The following is an 18238-nucleotide window of genomic DNA, read 5'->3' as shown; positions in this document are numbered from 1 at the left end:
TTATTATTATTTGCATATGCTATACTGCACAACTGCATTCGGAGAAAAATAAAAGATAATAAAACAAATGAAATGAGAGATATATCACCCAAAATAATCCAAGTGTGAGATAGGCTGCCTCTTTTTTTTTTTTTTTTTTTTGGCATTGGCAAAAGAGCACAAAGTAAGAGCTGGCCCTGAGTCATATTGATTTCCCACTGCACTGGTTTCCTAAGTGCTCTGTTGATCCGTGTCAAGCAATAAGTTCCCTGCCTGTACATGCACATCACCTCCCCATTTGTCCTCACCTAGATTTAAGGTGCCCATATGATGAGCTGAACAAGGACATCATTTTTCCTACTGGTGTCACTGGGCCAAAACTACTCTATGTGGTATGATAACTAATGCTATGTAAGTTTACATTTACCTTATAATATCACAATAGTGCTGTATGGCACACCGCAATAATATGTGCATATTATGTATATCTAAATCCTTATTTTTATGTCTTAGCATTTGAAGTGGAAAATGTAAATTTAAAAAAATAGATTATTGCGACTGTAGTTGGTCCACAGTAATCACGATACCTCCAAAAAAAAGGGATATTGCAAACCTAATGCCACAGTTTTGATCTTTGTTAACAAAGGGCTTCCTGATTAGATGAATAGAAAATGTGTGATTCTGCTGCTAATGACATTGTACAGGAAATTAAGCGTATACATTTGGAAAAGGCATTAAATCAGCAGGACCTTAATTTAAAAACTTAAAACTGTATGGAAATGCAGCTTGTTCATTGCTGTGTAATAGAAAGCTACTGAACATACTGACTCTTCTTGTGGAAACATTACCAGCAGAACAAAGCTGGGCTGAGGTTTTTTTAATGTTTCCTAGCATACTAGGATTCCTAGCATCTGCTTATTTTCAGGGAAATATCAGGCAACTTCACCCCCTTTTACAAGTTGTTTTTAGAGCAGCATATATGGCACTTGGGCAGGTGGGGGGGGCACTGAGGGACCCTAATTCCAGCTTTTTTTCCTTCATTATTTGCAAGATTGAATAGTGTCAGGTTACTAATAAGTGGCTTTGTCTGCTGCTAAGTCAGTGGACATACATTCTTGGGGTGATGCATTCCCCTATTATTTCATACAGGTGTAATCTCAGTGTTGTGTTTTGTACCTTTGGAAATACTTGATGGAATCAGTGCCCTGAGCTGACAAAGAATTCTTGATTTTCTTGCAGTTATGCCATATAACAGTGCCCATCACTGTGTCGTGGAAGTGGAAAACTTCTTGTTCGTGCTGGGAGGAGAAGACCAATGGAACCCTAATGGTATGTATAGAATATCAAAAGGCACAGGCAGCATCTGCCTTCCTCTGTCTGTCTGTCTGTCAGGTCAGCTGATGTAGTCATTAGCAAGGGCTTTTGAGGACCCTCAGCCTAATTGTTGAATCCAGTAAAGGCTACTTTAGATATTGATGTAATAAATATCTGGTACTTTAGCATTAGCATTTCTGTCATTCATCAGCTCCCATCCCTTGAGAAATGCCACAGGCAGCAGAACAGACTCTTTCAAGTGCATGCACCAGGCAGCAGCTGTTAAGAATTTTAACCTTCATTTCCAGTCTCCTTCCAGTCATAATATAATAATGCAATTGCAGTAGATGAATGCTTCTTTTCTATTGTCAAACAAGATACTCGCAGCTAAAGTTGTTAATGTGTTAATTATCTAGACTCTGAGGTTCTTAAACTGGTCCTTTTTTTAGTCTTGTGCAAGAGCTTCTCATATAGATTATCTGCTGCTACCTTCTTTGATTTGATTACTTCATAAATTTACCGCAAAGAGAAATTAAACAATTTAACAGGCTTCTGAGCAAAGCAAAAGGAGAATACCATGCCTTGCAAAATTCACAAAATTGTCAAGACATTGTTAAAAAGCTTGCACACGAAGAAAGAGTTGTAGTTGTAGCAGTCTGTGTAACAGAGATAATTATGACTGAGAAACCATAAAACAGCTTGCAGGTACACATTTTTACTTTAAAACACCAGAGGATCCAGCTGAAATTACATATACTGCATATATTTTATTGTGAATGCCCCATTTCAGCATCTGCACTAAACCAAATTATAGAAAATTGTTACATCTGTTCACTTCCTAAAACCTGAGACAAACAATCCAGTCCACCCTATAAGCATATTTCCGGTGTAGTTAAAAATAACACTAAGTGTCTTAGAGAAGACCCCTTTAGTCCTAATGTTGAATCTCCTTAATATTAAACAGGAGAGGAGTATTATTAATATTATTATTATTATTACTACGGGAGACAATTATTATTAGGACCATCAGCCACATCCAACAACTGAGGGCCCCTGTTGTGCTTGGTGGTAGGCATATGGATAATAAGAGGCAGACCTTGTTCCAGACAGTTTATAATTAAATGGCCATGTCACATGAAGGATAAAAGAAAAGAAGTGTAATTACCCACAATTTAAAGATGTGGAAACTGAGTCTCAAGGTGATGGAGAGATGCTAGAAGGCGTACATACCCTGCATCTGAGGTAGGAGTCAAGCACAGCTGTTAGTGAGATGGATAGTACCTTAGGTGTAAGGTCTCACTAAAGACATCTAACAGCTTTCTTGTTCTGTGAATACCAATGCTGTGATTTTTCTGTAGAGAAGATAGGAATAAAAGAGGTAGGAGCATTGCTAATACTGATCTCTTTACAAATTTACCCTGAGAGAAATGGGTCTTGTCACAAAAAATGGACCTGAAACCATAACCTACATCCTGTGCTGTTGCTGGGCTAGTTCTTTCTTGGAACTGCTTTGCTCTAAATGTGCAGCTACATGGGAACTGCTCACATGTACCCGCTTGAATTTATGTAAAGGTCCTTGTCTGCTATCCTCATAGCACAGAAGGGCCTTCAGATGGACCTGGCTGGAACTGTCTTGCCAGAGCATTACAAGGCTTTTGATTTGAATGAGGCTGTGCCAGGTGTTTTTCCAGTGGAAAGAATTATCCTTGAGATGGGGACAAGGGAAGGAGCACCATACGTTTCTTTAGCCATCAGACTGACAGATTGTTGACAAGCTGGGTGGACCCGAGGAGCGCCCATGCCCACTCCATGCTGCTCCTGTGATTTTCTGACAACCTAGAGAGCATGGGAGACATTTTTTCTCACTTTTTCACATCCTCCTATGGCTATGCCTTTCCAGTCACAAGGGATCCCCGCACGAGTAAACGCTGATGAGAGCAGGTTGCAGAACACAGGCATGGATTTAAGACCGACCTTCATGACCTTCAGAGCCCTTCACCTTTTGGCATGGCTGCAGAGACTTTCCTGTAGAAGGCAGAGAGCAGCATCTGCCTCCTTTTGTCCCACTGTCTTGATTTGCTAATCCTGATTTCTGATCACTTGTCACAGTCTCTACGTTGACAGGTGCTTCCTAACGTGTAACCTCCTGACCAATGAGCAAGGCAAAATAATAGATTCAAACTGAAGTCCAAAATTAAACTGGAGTCAAACCAGTTACACCAGGCAGCTTAAGTAGGTCATCAAGTCCTTTTCCTGCCATCACAGGCATCATATAGTCCCATTTTGTAAATTTTCTAAGCTACGTTTGAAAAGCAGTTGGATTTTTAGCCCCCACTACTCCTGTTGGAAAGCACTTACAGAATCCAATTGCTCTAAATGACTGGGAGCCTTATTGTAATTTCCAGTAAAATGTATTCTTTGACTGTCTAAATCGCCTTGTTCTCATGCCAAAGTTGGCCTTTATCTTGATGGTTTTTCCCCTCCTGGAGATTTGTTCCTCTCATGTATTACGAACAGCACTCCTATCCCCTTTCAGCTTTTGTTTTCCTAGGTGCACAAGCCAAGTTTCTTGTCTCCTGCCATAAGGTAAACTTTCTGTTCCTCCTGTCACCATAGTGGCTCTTCTTTCTGCCTGTTCTAGTTTGATTTCACCTCCCGTCCTCTGAAGTGATCAGATTTGTATCCTGTACTGCCACTCTAGGCTCACTAAACCCTTCTCTTTCTACCCTGCGCTATACAATCTTGTACACACATGGTATTTGTAGTGAATATGTGTATGACACGTGTCATGTTAGGAGGCCAGGGTCCCCAGATCATAGGTTTGTATGACAACAATTAAAAAGCTGCTATATAACCAGTGACCACTGAAGTCCCCAGTAGCTCTGAAGGATGTAGTGAATACAGCAGCATTGAAACCTCCTACTAGAAGTCCAAGCTTATGATCAATATTTACATTGTTTTGAAATCCTGCTTTTTTAAATAGAAATAGATTAATAAGTGTCATAAACAGTGAGACCTAGAGCCAGTGAGATGCCTGCTGTTATTGTTACACTATTTATTGAATCTATAGCTCTCAATGCCTCTTTTTCTAAATTGTCTGTATAGACTTAAAGGAATTCAGAGAGGGACCAAGAGCAAAGCCTCACTTCGCTAAACACAGTGGCAAAATGACCAGTTGCCCCTAGTGTAATGGGGATCTCACCCTGTGTCTTGAGATGTGTTTGAGCGGTGCTCAGCATAAAGGGCTTTGGTCCTCATTAGGCACCACACTGGATTTGAAGGGAAATGCTGCATTATTCATCAGTCTTCTGCTTTACCCTCCTCATATAGAACATGCTTATGACATAGCGAGGGAATGAATTTGCTTCCAGACGGAGTGGTCAGCATGGTTTCTTTCTCTGTTTTCTTGTAGAACATGATCTTAAATTATTATGAATATAAATTCTAGCTGTATCGTTATTCTTCTCTACAATCTTGATGGTCTGTTTACACATGCTGAAGTAAGTGTGGAATGAAACAAGCAAAGCGAGCCAATCCTACAGAGGCTTGTCCGATGCAAAAATATTCACCTTGTAGAATACCCAGCGACCATTTATAGAACTGTGACATACGCAGTTGGGTTATTCTGCTGGCCTGTGAAGCCTCTAATTCAATTTTTTAGTCACACATACGTAAACAAAGGTTTCTGTTTCCAAGATCCTCATCTGTTGAAGTCTCAGGTGTTACAGGAAATTGCCATACACTCTCTTGCTTCAGTTTTCTTGCTTTGATGTCAATCTGCATGTAAAATAAGGTGAAATCTTAATATCGTGAAGACATGAATACAGTTCTTGGGCTTGACAGCAGGGATAAGCTAGTTAGCTGGTGTCTATTGCTCATGTTTCATATTTTAGCTAACACACTTGAAATAAAAGTCTAAGAGTGTATTCCCCCTTCGATGCACATGTGTAATTCCTTCTAACTTACACTGAAAGTGCATGGTAGAATAAACCATCTAGTGCAAACACTGCATACCCCATGCTGATGGCTTATGCAGCTCCTGGTTATTTGCACAAGGTTTTTTTACCATGTTCCACATAGAGATGATGTGAGGAGAAAGAAAAGCACATGTTCTCTCTTTGATTTTTTTTACCTGACACAAAATACTCTAGTCATAAAAATACCATAGGGATGCCCTCTTTTGGGCAGTAATTTTCTTTAGTGCTATGATTTATTGTGGCTGTGAAAGTACCACAGCATCTATAAGTAAATTTAAATACACATTTTCAAGATCTTATTACAGAGAGCAAGAATAATCTCTATCTGCTTTTACTGCTAGCAATTGCTAATTCAAACCTTGCAGTGCCCCATTTGTTGAATTATTACTGTACACATAGCATAATCATACATTGTTGTAAAAGGGGGAACCCTTCATAAAAGCTGTCAAGTTGTGAAGTATATGTAACATATATTACAATCATGATGTTAAATACATGAAACAAACAGCTGAGTGTCAAAATAATCTATCTTTACAGGGAAACACAGTACAAACTTTGTTAGCCGATACGATCCCAGGTTTAACAGCTGGATACAACTTCCACCCATGCAAGAGAGGTAAAAACCTGCTACATGTTTTTCAATATATGTTTTATCATCCTAGGAGCAGCTGAAGTTTGGCTTAGTTCTGGGAGTAAGGAGGCCTACAGAACCGTTGAAAATACTGAGATAAAACTGCAACATGCAGTTACGTCCCATTTGTCTCCTAATTTTTTTAAACTTTCCAAATTCAAAACTCCACATGCCAAATCCTGCAGTGCTAACTCATGCAAAATAACCACGGACTTTGTGCAATTACTGGTTGCCTGAGTACAGTCTGAAGGATTTTTCTGAAGTCTCCATAGTGTCCTGTCATGTTCCCTGACTGAAGTGTCATGATGAGTTTGCAGTAAACAAGCAGTAATTATAGTCAGATATCTTAAAGGGAACTGAAACCTTCACATGTTGACTCCATCCTGTTTCACCGTGCCAGCCATGAAAAGCTCTCCTGAACATGTCTTCCCTTGTCAGAGGACTCTTAATCCTAGGTGGTCTTTGAGTGAAGTTTCTGTCAACTAATGCATATTAGAGTAGCACATGTTTTAATCTTACGTGTACCAAAGAGCAGAGGTGCATGTGGACTTGAGCAGTGACCCATAAAGACAGCGTAAACTTAAGTCTAGATCACAAGTCCTACCCTGGCAGGAAAAAAAGTCCCCCAAACCTGAACTGAATGATGCATGTTTCCTAAGAAGAATCTCAAAGGCAGAAGATCCAAAGTTACAACGTTTTATGAAAAAGCATTCAATGTCCATCCTTCATTTCAATACCCATCTGCTCATGGATCCAATGTACGAGAGATCTCACAGTGTCTTCCTAAGATACTTTCCTTATTTCATGTGTTGTCAGTATTACAGCTCTTTTTCTGTTGGCTCTCCACAGTGTTCAGGTGTCTGGCAGTCATAAATAATACGTATTGACCTCGGTGCAACCTTGCAATTCAAAGTGTGTATTACGAGATGCATGGAAACATGGCTGTCTTTTCCAATTTCCAGAGATAAAATGTCAGTCTGTAGAGTTTCTGAAGGGCCTTTGTTCAGGATTCAGTTTGATTGACCTAAGTCCACATGCAGACCCATGTGCGATGCTTGTCACCAAAAAATACTGCATAGTACCAGTACATGAAAAAGCGCAAGTGGAACAGATCTGAGTAGGTTCCCTGTTGGAGCTGAGTGTACTGATAAATCTAGCCGTATAAATAGAGACAAAAAAGAGCATCACAGTTCATTGTAGTCTCTGGGTTTATTAATAACATCGTCCTTTAAAACTCCTTTACTAAAATTCCTTTTTCTTTCATAGTTGTTAATAGAGCTAGTCCAACAGCAGGCTTTAGCTAAAGAGGTGGCCCTGCTTTGGCAGCCCCCAGCCTTCTCCCTCAGTCCTGCCAGCCCCGTAGGATAAACTCACAGCTGGGTTATTTACCTTAAAACAGAGGGACGCCTTCCCCTCTGGTTCAGCTCCCCGGACGGAGTCACCGCCAGCTCCGGTGTTGGCGTGGGGGAGACAGGAGGCGTGCGTGAGATTGCACATCGCTGTGCAGGTCATCCTCAGTGAACCGGGAGGCTGACTGGTGTTTGTACGGAACCTGGCGCTCTTCTGTGGAGCCTAATCTGTGTCCTAATTAGTCCCTCTGCGTATCTGCAAGCAAAACTCCTGAGGGGCATGTGCGGCTGGCTGAATGGTTACGTTTATTTGGCTGACAAAGCTCAGAAGGCAGAAGTAGGTAGTTGAGTGTCAGAGAAAGCAGACAGTAGGAGTTTTTCCACCTCCACAGTGGTCAGTTGCGTTTCACTAGAAATACAGTTTATAATCGCAAGTGCAGAATATGACTTACCTTGTGCTCTGGTGGAAGCTGCCGCCTTCAGCCAAGAGTCAGAAACTCTGCTGCGCATTGTGAGTGTTTAGCAGCTGCCCGGTAATAAACTGTAATGTATTAGCATCTCAGCTCCTTACAGTGTTATTTAAATGTAATGGTCCACTCACACATAGTTCCTTCTGCAAGGGGCTTTACTATGACAACGTTAATTGTCACCTCTTCCATTCAGGAGACATAACTCATAGGCTTGCCCATTATTTTTCTTTAAAGGCTCCTAAACATTGGGGCTATTGTTGGAAACCGGGGATTTTCAAATCACTTTCTAAAATGTTTTTAATGGTTTATTTGCTCATCCCTAATGACTTCCTCAGAGTTGTTGCAGCCTTTAGAGGTAGGGTCTGGCCCAGTTTTTAGAAGATCCTACAAACAAGAGAGAGCTTTTATGCAGTTTCCTTTCCCACCTTCTTTACTCAGATGAAGTTCCCATTAAAGTCAACAGGCTATTTTTTCCCCCCTAGGAGTACAGGGTCACGCCCTGTCTCTGCTGGCATAATGCAGGCACCATTGACAAGACAGACTGTTTAATGGGTTTTTCTGAGTCATTATGGTCCATCAAGTCAAAACCTACTTAGGAATTTTAGTCTGAGAATAATTGGCTGGATAGACTATAATAGCTCTTTTGGAATGACTGCCAGGTAAATGTGGGTCTCATTCACAGGCAGTATGTTCTCAAGTTGAAAATCTGTCTGAAATATTTGATGAGTAAACTTTTATCTCATATGCTAAAATCTATATCTGATTGATTTTACTGTATGAACTATAAAGAAAAGCCTAATCCCGTTATGGATTCAGAGCCGTCAGTTTATTTTCTTTAAAGCCAAGTTTGGTTTCTTTTCATTTTGAACATCTCAAAAATACATGCTATTGAAAAGTATGTACTATTTTCAGGCATGTGTTGTTTAGAGAAGCAGCAAATGACTCATAAGCCTTTGAAATACACATCTGCCTGACAATGCAATAACAACGGGATGCTTTTTGGAGAGGAGTTCAGTTAGACTAACAGGCCTGCTAAAGGAGTGGTCTTTGCAGCAGACATATCTGAACTTGTGGCATAAGCCTCAGCTGGACACCTCAGTCAATACTGTTGGATGTTGCCAGCTCAGCCCAGAGCTGGACAAGGTGTGTGGGACAGTAACATTTAAAACATCTTTTTTCTTACATTCCAAGTAAAAAGTTTTTGTTTAAAGACCAGCAAAAGCCATGGCATTGTACCAGGGCCTGAAGAAGCACAAGTGGAGGTGTGAAGGTCAGTGTCCTCACTGAGGCTGAGCGAACTGATAAAAGAAGACACAGAAAAAGAGATAAAACAATTTCACATTTTATTTTAGCCTTTGACTTTAATAATATTGATGTTAACCCTTATTAAGATGACTTTAGTTTTTAAAAGGCAAACCATACAGTCTAAAAGTGACTCTGAAATCGGGGCCAGATATTGCAATGATCAGTAAGAGCATTAGTGGTTTTAAACCTCAGACTGGTTGTTGTATTTCTTGTTTCAGGGCATTAATTCATCATCTATGGAAATTGGAAATAAATTCCTCCCTTTTATGTGTGTGTACTTTGAGAAGAAGTTAGTTGGGTTGATTATTGAGTGAAGGGATGTGAAGGAAAAGCATTTCAGGGACCAGTGACTGTCGAGTACTTGCAAGTCCTGAAGAAAACAACAAAATAATTGTCTTATTGTCCATATACAGATCCTGAGGTGCATTCCAGTTATCTGATTAGAATGGATAGCGTCTTTCTGGTTTTGCTGGAAAAGTTGTGCAAAGATTGCTGTATTATATTTTAATCTGAATCATATTTTACGGCAGTTTAAAAAGCCGTCACTTAACAGCATGCCCCTTACACACTGTATCATTGAAAAGTAAAAAACCAGAAAGCTTAAAATGTTTGTGACAGGAGCTACTGAGTGAATATTCACGTCCAAGCAGAAGAGTGAAGCATGCTGATGCTTTTATTTTTGCTCCTTATAGTGACACTGTGTGGATGAAACCAGGAGTACACATAGAGGATAATGTCAGTGAAATCCTAGTTAAGAGAATGCCTGCCAGTTGTACCTACCTCTGTTTATTAAGCCTGAACTAAAAAAAACCATGCTGAGAACAGTTCGTTAACAGGTTTGTCAGAGGAGGTGTGAGAGGACAGACGAGGGGATGCGTGAGCACCCCAGGCTTCGACGACAGGCACCCTGTGGGCTTGTGCCTTGCAGCTGCCAGACACAGGAGGGTTGGAGAAAGAGTGCCTGCCCATGCAGGCTCTCTGATGTCTAATAAGATGTGACCTCTGCAGCTTTTCCTACTTTTGGGGCTGCTACGGGCTGTCTTGCCTCTGGGCTGTCACGTATTCTCAGGAAGCATATAGGCACTTGATTGCCTGTAACGCCTATACCCTCTCTGTCAAATTAGAGTGAAATCAGCCAGCAGGTTTTTGTTGAGGAGACAACGCTCAAGCAGACATGGGTACACGTACAGAGTAATCAAATAAGCTTTGTTTCCATAGAAAATCAGGGTAAAAACATAGATGCACAATTTGCTGCCCGACCATGCAGAGCAATATATGCCATCAGCTTCTATCTGCCCATTGACAGATAAATTAAATGGTCTTATTTAATTCGTCAGCTGAGCTGGAGGCACTTAGCAGTATTCCTGTCCTCCTGCTCACATCTTTTTTTTCGGTAGCCTTATCCCTGTGGTGGTGGTCCCACTCCCACTCAACAAGGGGTGCGGGCCCGCGCTGTCCAAGTTGCCCATGTGCAGGCAAGGTGAAAGCAAAGAGGTAGACAGGAGGTGCTCAGTGACCCTGGCTGGTGAGGAGGCCTGTCAGGTGTGCACCGAATCCAAAAAGTAAGGCCAGAAACAGGCAGCACTGCGTCAGGTCTGCTCCCTGAATGCCCAGCCAGACTTGCTGTTTCCATGGCTGTATCTTCATGTCTGCCTGACCTCTCCTCCAACTTATAAACCACCAGCCAGCCTCAGCCACATTTAACAAAGAGGGAAATTTCTCCAAAATGTTAAAGCATACTACAGATTTTGTGAAAATAGACAGCTGTGTAAAGGAGAGAGATCTTATTCCTGCCTTCACTGAAGGAAATGCTGCTGAACACATGGCTGGCCAGATGGCAGGCTAGAGACATGGCACACCAGGCTTTGCTAGCTCACCTGGTCATGGCATGACTACAGGGAAGCTCGGGGAGGAGCTGGGACATACCAGAGCTGTTCATTGCAAGGTGGTGTGCTCTGTATGTGGACCACCGCTCATCCCGAATGCTTTGCAGCTGTCTGCGGGATCGAGCCCTCGATGGTGCGGGTGACCATCAAGCCCCCAAGATTCACCGTGCGATTCAGGAGCGCAATGTACAGCCGCTCCCAGATTCAAATTCAGGTGCCTGGGCAGGAACCGGAGCGGATTGCGTCAGCCCACGGAGCAGGGTTTGGCGAGCTGCAGGCACACTCCAGCGTGCCTGCTTTGCAGGAGCTGTCAGGGCTGGACCTTGCCATGCCCGACCTGCCTGCTTGTCTGTGGGCTCCCGCGCCATTCCGGTTTCACCCAGGAGAAAATTTTAGCTTTGGCGCTGACAATTCTTGTCATTCAATATTTTGTACAGGTCTTCATCCTAGCCTAGCTGTGCTCTTTTGCAATGTTCTTTCTCATATCATTGCAGCTTAAAATTAAAGGCCTCTACGCTAGCAAACCTTCCCGCTTGCTGATTAAGCCAGGGAGCTTTCCCCGAAAGTGGATTACACCAAACTGGGTCTCTCAAACCTGTCTACTGCTCTGTTTTTACTTCAGCAACAGGCACTCACCGTTAATTTTGGAGGCACGAGGAAGATGAACTAATATACACCTAGCAGTCCTGGCCAGAAAAATTAATTCTTTTCTTGCTTACCTGAGTTGCATGTGAAAGCGGACAGGTGGCTAAAACTTTTCTCAGTTAGTTGGAGGCAGACCTCTTCTGAGTTAAAGGGTGGAAATGTAATATTGTACCTAGTGTAAGGAAAGTTGTTCTATTTGCAGCACTGCAGAAAGAAGAAAAAAAAAAGGATAATTGAACAAAAATTTTGATGATGTGGTTCTCTTAGTAAATTGGGAACAATGACCCTTGAAGGACCATAAAGAAAGTGAATGTCAAGATAATTCATTATTGTTACATTACCTACCTCATTTTTCACTTTGTCTTACTGAGTTGTTATATCCCTTACAAGGTAATGCCCCAAACATTAATGAGCACCTTTTTATCTTTCACGGGTGTGAAAAAGCAACAAACAGCTTTGAAAAGGGATATTTTCTGCCAGGTTTATGTGTGCTTAATTGTTCTGACACCAAAAATGAAGTATTTATTTGATGTGGAGCATGTATTTGATTAGTCAAGCAGCCACAATTTTTAGGATAGCTGTAGACCTGTGAAGCTCCTGGACACTTCTCTCTGAAGTAGCATTTGAAGGAGCAGCTACCTTAGTTCGGGGCATCAGCTGGAGAGGAAAAAAAAAGGGTTGACGTGGCTAATTGGTTTGTTGTTGGCTTGTTTTGTTTTGTTCTGCCCTGTCCTCCAGGAGAGCCAGTTTCTATGCCTGTCGCCTTGACAAGAATTTGTATGTAATCGGTGGAAGAAATGAAACTGGCTACTTGTCCAGCGTGGAGTGCTACAATCTAGAGACAAACGAGTGGCGTTACGTGTCTTCGTTACCGCAACCTTTGGCAGCCCATGCAGGAGCCGTTCACAATGGCAAGATATATATTTCAGGCCAGTGTCTTTTATAGTTCAACAATATATATCAAAAAAACAACCTAAAATGACCACCAAAAAATAAAAACCCAGAACCCAAAAACATAGAGCTAAATTCCTGCTGCAACGCAATGTCTTTATTTACATTAATTAACAGAAGTACATTTGCTTTGCAGGAGGTGTTCACAATGGAGAATATGTCCCCTGGCTGTACTGCTATGACCCCGTGATGGATGTCTGGGCCCGAAAACAGGACATGAACACAAAGCGAGCAATCCACACTTTGGCTGTAATGAATGATCGACTGTATGCAATTGGAGGAAACCATTTGAAAGGTCACATTTTTAACAGCGAAAAAGCATTTCAGTGTCCCCCATCTCCTGATAAAGAATATTTTTGTTAGACAGTCATTGTTAAATACAGGAAAAAACAGGCAACACAATTTAACAGGACACTTGAGCCAGCAATTTTAAAAACATTTTATGCAAATTATTTTAAAATTATAACAGTACATTAAATATGAGTAATGAATGCTTTAGATAATAAAAATGGGAGCTTCCATTACTCAAAGGCATGGACAATTTGTCATTACCAAGAATTCAATGAAACAAACAGATTATTCTTTGACCCGAAAGTATCAGCAATATTTTCCTCTGTAAATCATTTTCCAAAATGTGCAGTTAGAGAGAGCTTTATTCAGAGCAACACACAAAAACAAGCTTCTGATTTAATTAAGAGGAAAAAAAACCTCCAGCCATTAAATATTAGGACTAGGCTCTTTAGATCCCTTTTTAGTATTAAATGTAGCTTGTTAATTATAATTCTTTTTAGAGGTCTCTTGTTTTCATCTTTTGAAAAGGTCTCATATTAAAATAACTACTGCTTAGGCATCTGGTATTTTTGTCTTAATACCTACATGCCATTGCTATTACTGCTAAAGAGATTCTGCTTAATCCAGCTACTTATACAAAAAGCACAGCTCCTGCTCCTTTGTCCCATGACAATATTTGACAGTTCATATTAACATTTTTTTCTTCTTTCTCATTTCTTGCTTAAAAAAAAAAAAAGCTTCACCACAACAAAAGGGAAGTTTGTAATGGGAAAGAGAAAGTGATGTTAACTGCCAGTAACACCAGGCCATGTGCCTCAGTGACTCTGGCACCCGAGTCCCGGTGAGACTGAAGCCACATGCTGCTTTTGAAGATCTGAGTGTTTGTGGAGCATGTAGCGGACAAAGTCTCAGATGTAAATTCTTCCTGGTAAATAGTACTGGTGCATAAACCCCTGCAGACAGGTGCAAGGCTGTTGTGCCTCTGCTTCCCACCCCCAGTTGCGATGGGTGTTCCTGGACTGGACCTGACAGGGTGAAGGGGGTAAAAGCTGCCTGCACACGTGCACCTGCAAATTTTGTAGAGGTTGCAGAGCTCCACAGTGTTGGCTTTTTCTCCTACAAAAGTAAAAGTTAACATGTCACAGCTCTCCTATAGCTAACGCACATGCTTTGGTTTGCATAGCCTTGAATTGCTTCCATCCTGCCTTCTGCTTTTTTTTTTCACCCTGTTTCACCTACCATCCTCTGGGAAAGAAGGCACTTCTAACAAACATTGCATTTTTGCCTCTACAACTGTTGCCCTAGGTGCTTTTGTTACGTATGAATTGCTCACTGTTGTGAGAGGTATTTAACATCCAGGCTTCTGGAAAGCCACGGCTGTCTGATAGAAGGGCTTTTTGGAAAACTGGTTTCTTCCGTACAGTGAAACAAAAGGAGGAGCTGCAAGGAAAGGGAGGAGGGAGGGGACTGAAGTGCGGATGAAATGCTACAAATTCTCCACCGGGGGGGGAATAGCAGGGTTCCATGGCAAAGCCCTCCTTTGTGAAGCTGGATCTGTATACTAGTGTTAGCAGTGCATTTTACCACATCACAGCTAGTCATGTGCGTACCGCAGTTCATTACAGAGCTTTTGACAGATTCTGGGCATGCTGCGGTGGCCTTTCTATGGCCCCTTGAAAACTTTACAGCAACAAAAAATTATTTCATCATAGCGATTCATTCCTGACATAAATAATACTCTTACAAGTAGCATCATTGTGAAGTACCAATATCACCAAATGCGCTTTTCCAAAAAATCTAACTCCTGTTTTCTGTCATACCTTGATGGAGAAGAAAGTAGTGTCAAGTAGGCATCCCAGCATATTAAGAAAGCCACAATTTTACTGCGGTGCTCTTATAGAGAAGGTAGTTTGAGATAGAAAAATGCCTAAATATTGGAGCAGGAACCAGGACTCCTGGGTTCTATGTCTGTGCTCCGCTCACTTGACTGATACTAATTGATACAGCTTGGGAGTCTTGAGCTGACACCCGTCTGCCCTTTGGCGATTAGAAAGCAGCAGGCGCATGGAGCCTTTTTTGGTCTGTCACGGAAAGATGGGACCACCGTTTTTTTTGGTTATGTTTTCTGACACCTTAAAGACTTTGTCACATCACAGCTGCGTGCTTAGGGTACACCTTAAATCAGCTTGAAAATTGAAACTGGTCCTGAACATCACATCCATCATGCTAAGCACCTTTTTGTCCCTCTGGAACCAAGTGGCATGAGTTGTCTAAACTCTACCTTGGCTCACTAGACACTGGTTTCTGAGCAAGACTTAATCTGTTGATTTTTTAATAGATCAGATCTGCTGACTTTTGAGAAAGGCTGCCAGGACAGTCTTTTCCTACATGTTCAAACGCGCGTTAGCACCGATAGGTGAGGAGGAATATTGCTTGAATCTGCTTGCATCATTGATAGGTTATTACTGAGTATTACCTTCTGATGTGTTCAGGTTTTATATGTACTTGTGATTTGTAGAAAACTGTAGAAGTAATGGTAAAAGCTTTCAACAGATTTATTTGAACTGAAATAATGAGACGTTAATGTTACAGAAGATGGCTTGAATGTACATGGCAGTATTTTCTAGGAGAAAGTGTAACAATGATGGTGTAATTGTAATAATGTAATTGTAGCTGTAATTTAGTAAATTTAACAGTAAAACAAATAATAAAACAGTAAGTCATAATGCACATTCTCTTTTCTCAATGCCCTTATCCAGGTTTCTCCCATCTTGATGTAATGCTTGTGGAATGCTATGATCCAAAAGGTGACCAGTGGAATATCCTCCAGACTCCTATTTTGGAGGGTCGCAGTGGCCCTGGCTGCGCAGTTCTTGACGACAGTATTTACCTTGTCGGAGGCTACAGCTGGAGTATGGTGTGTACCTGCTTTCTGCAATGACCCTTCCATTCCTTCTGAGTTCTCACAGCCAGTCTATATTACTCAGATGGGGCAGAGAGGAGATGAGGGATGAAGTAGGTGCAGGGGCAGGTCTTGGTTTGGTTTTCAACTTGTGGAGAACGTGGAGTATTTTTTCACCTTTGTGCTTTTCTATTTAGATGAGTTCTTATCTAGACCATATTCACTGACACGGAGTAATATAAAAAAACAGATGAAATTTGGCAAAAGTGATTGATGGGACTATATGTTTATAGCTCTGCTTATAAAGCACTTGTAAAGGAGCCTAATTTGCAGAGGCTGGGTGCTCAGCCCATATGAAAACCAAACCTCTTGAAGGGCTCCTAAATTAGAGCTCAAAACCATGAGTCACTTTCAGACATCTTTAAAGCTAATGTTTGACTTAGGTTTTACCAAAGCCACATTTAATATGTCTTTTTGTTCTACTACAGGGAGCCTACAAATCTTCTACTATTTGCTATAGTCCTGAGAAAGGGACTTGGACAGAACTAGAAGGAGATGTTGCTGAGCCACTTGCAGGACCTGCTTGTTCAACTGTCATATTGCCAGCCTGCGTACCGTACAACAAATGATGGTCAAGGAGCACTGACACGAACACTGATTGCATTTGGGACAATAATGACGGGTGACGTAAATATTTTATTAGAACAGGATTCCTGTTAAAACAAAGCTACCATAATTGACCCCTTATTCCGTATTTATGCTTTAGGAGCAAACTGAAAGAAAACAAAAATCAAGTGTTGTCCCATCTCAGATAGATGCCGGTGTCTTATGAAGCAAGTAGCTAAAACACACCGAACATTACATACTGACAGACTGCCATTTCAGACTGATTTTAACTTTTTCCTGCTGCAGAGATATTCCTCACATCAAATTTAACTTTAAAAAAAATGAAGGCTAACTGTTCAAATACAGCCTGAAGAGACAAGATCAGTATTGTGCATTGTATCTACCTGCATGTGATCTGTGTTGAAGTCATGAGGATGTTGTTTTCATGAATGCTTCAGAATTCAGATAGTGAAAAGCTCACACTGCATTGCAGAATTGTCTCCTCCTCTGTAATCCTAACCTACAGCTACTTCACATGCTCTGCAAGCAACACAGCATCAGAAGATTATAAAAGGTAAAGAAATATCATTCAGTTTTTGCACAGTTTGGCAACTAATAACACTCTGCCTTCAAAGTCCCCGTGTGTAAGTGCAGCGAAAGCAGGCTACAATGAAAGCCATGCTTTACAGAGCACTTCTTGGAATAGCAGCTTAGGGATTAGGATCAAATTCTTCTAATCACACTTGTGTAAAGTCAGAGTCATTTCACTGAAATCACATGGAATGACTGTTTTCACATTATTATAACAGAAATTTGGTCCTACACCTTAAATTCTGGGTTCGTAAAGTAAGTTATTTCTATGACCACTTAACGAAGCACCAGAACCCTTACTTACTTTTCACTAACCTGTTAGATAGGAGCATCCATGCTAGTTGCCTCCAGAGACAGAAAGACTGCATTTAACTATAAATGTATTACTTTGGACTCTTAAATGATTGTGCACAGTTTTGGAGAGACACTGGTAAGTAGTTAAAATACTCCTGTGTGGCCGATCTTAAAATGTACTCTGAAAGATTTTTACTGTTGATCTAAAGTAATACGAGGCTAGATTTTCCACTGCCTTATAGCTTGTGTAACTACTTATTGCAAAGTGAATTTGGAATGTTACCACATGGGACCAGGAGCATTTAGGACTGGCTTCATGAATTCATAGTTGCTTGCACAAATCAAGCTGGCTGTGTTTTAAGCTTACGTCTTTCTGTCCTGGCTTTGCAAAAGCAGTGACAAAATCTGAGCCTGATTCTTCACTACCTTGCAGTTAACATAGACATCTACACATGAGTAAAGTATATGCATAATTCTTCCATTGTGGTTTACTGATGCTGCATCCATTACCCTCAGGACCGTCCTCTTCGCTGGTATAAACTGACGTTGGTCCATTGAAGCCAATGGATGTACTTTGTTTTATGTCAGCCTAGAATCTGGCCTTTAATTTGCCTAGTTGTAACTAGCTGCACCAGATAAAAGCTAAAGCAGACCCAGATCCTGCATTTTCAAGCCTGCACATCTTTCACAACAGGACTTAATGCTACTGCATTAAGCAAGGAGCAGGCAACTACTGGAGGTTGGTTTCTGCCTCAGAGGCAATAGATGGGAGAAAGAATTCATTATTTGCTTTGCAAAATAGAAAGAGGGTGAATGTCCACAGAAATTACACTATATATTGATGCTTGAGAGCAATATAAATAATGGAGAGCAAATACCATGGGACTGTTTCTTTCTGGCATCAGTCCAGTTTTATTGCAGTGCAACTCCCTTCCTTGCAGCAGAATTACATAGTTGTAAAATTGGAGTAATGCAGTAAAGGCTGATACCATACAAATGCAATAACCCAATTGATGAGGTAGCTGCACGCCTGGAAAAAAATTGTTT

General features: G+C 41.1%; 1 protein-coding gene across 2 annotated transcripts in view; it reads left to right on the top strand.

Annotated features, from left to right (window-relative positions):
* KLHL14 (kelch like family member 14) overlaps positions 1-16801 on the top strand; it is a 64776-nt gene extending 47975 nt beyond the window's left edge. For both annotated transcript variants that reach the window (XM_049823742.1, XM_049823750.1), the window contains exons 4-9: positions 1219-1308; positions 5808-5886; positions 12295-12485; positions 12644-12802; positions 15558-15715; positions 16189-16801. In XM_049823742.1, the coding sequence (XP_049679699.1) occupies positions 1219-1308; positions 5808-5886; positions 12295-12485; positions 12644-12802; positions 15558-15715; positions 16189-16329 (818 nt within the window). In that variant the 3' untranslated portion in view covers positions 16330-16801. The remainder of the gene's footprint in view (positions 1-1218; positions 1309-5807; positions 5887-12294; positions 12486-12643; positions 12803-15557; positions 15716-16188) is intronic.
* The last annotated feature ends 1437 nt before the right edge of the window (positions 16802-18238 follow it).

This window comes from Accipiter gentilis, chromosome 2 (genome assembly GCF_929443795.1).
Source record: "Accipiter gentilis chromosome 2, bAccGen1.1, whole genome shotgun sequence".
NCBI classification, from domain to species: Eukaryota; Metazoa; Chordata; class Aves; order Accipitriformes; family Accipitridae; genus Astur; species Astur gentilis.
Note: the sequence above shows the minus strand (reverse complement) of the source record. Positions and strands in the feature narration are given on the sequence as shown.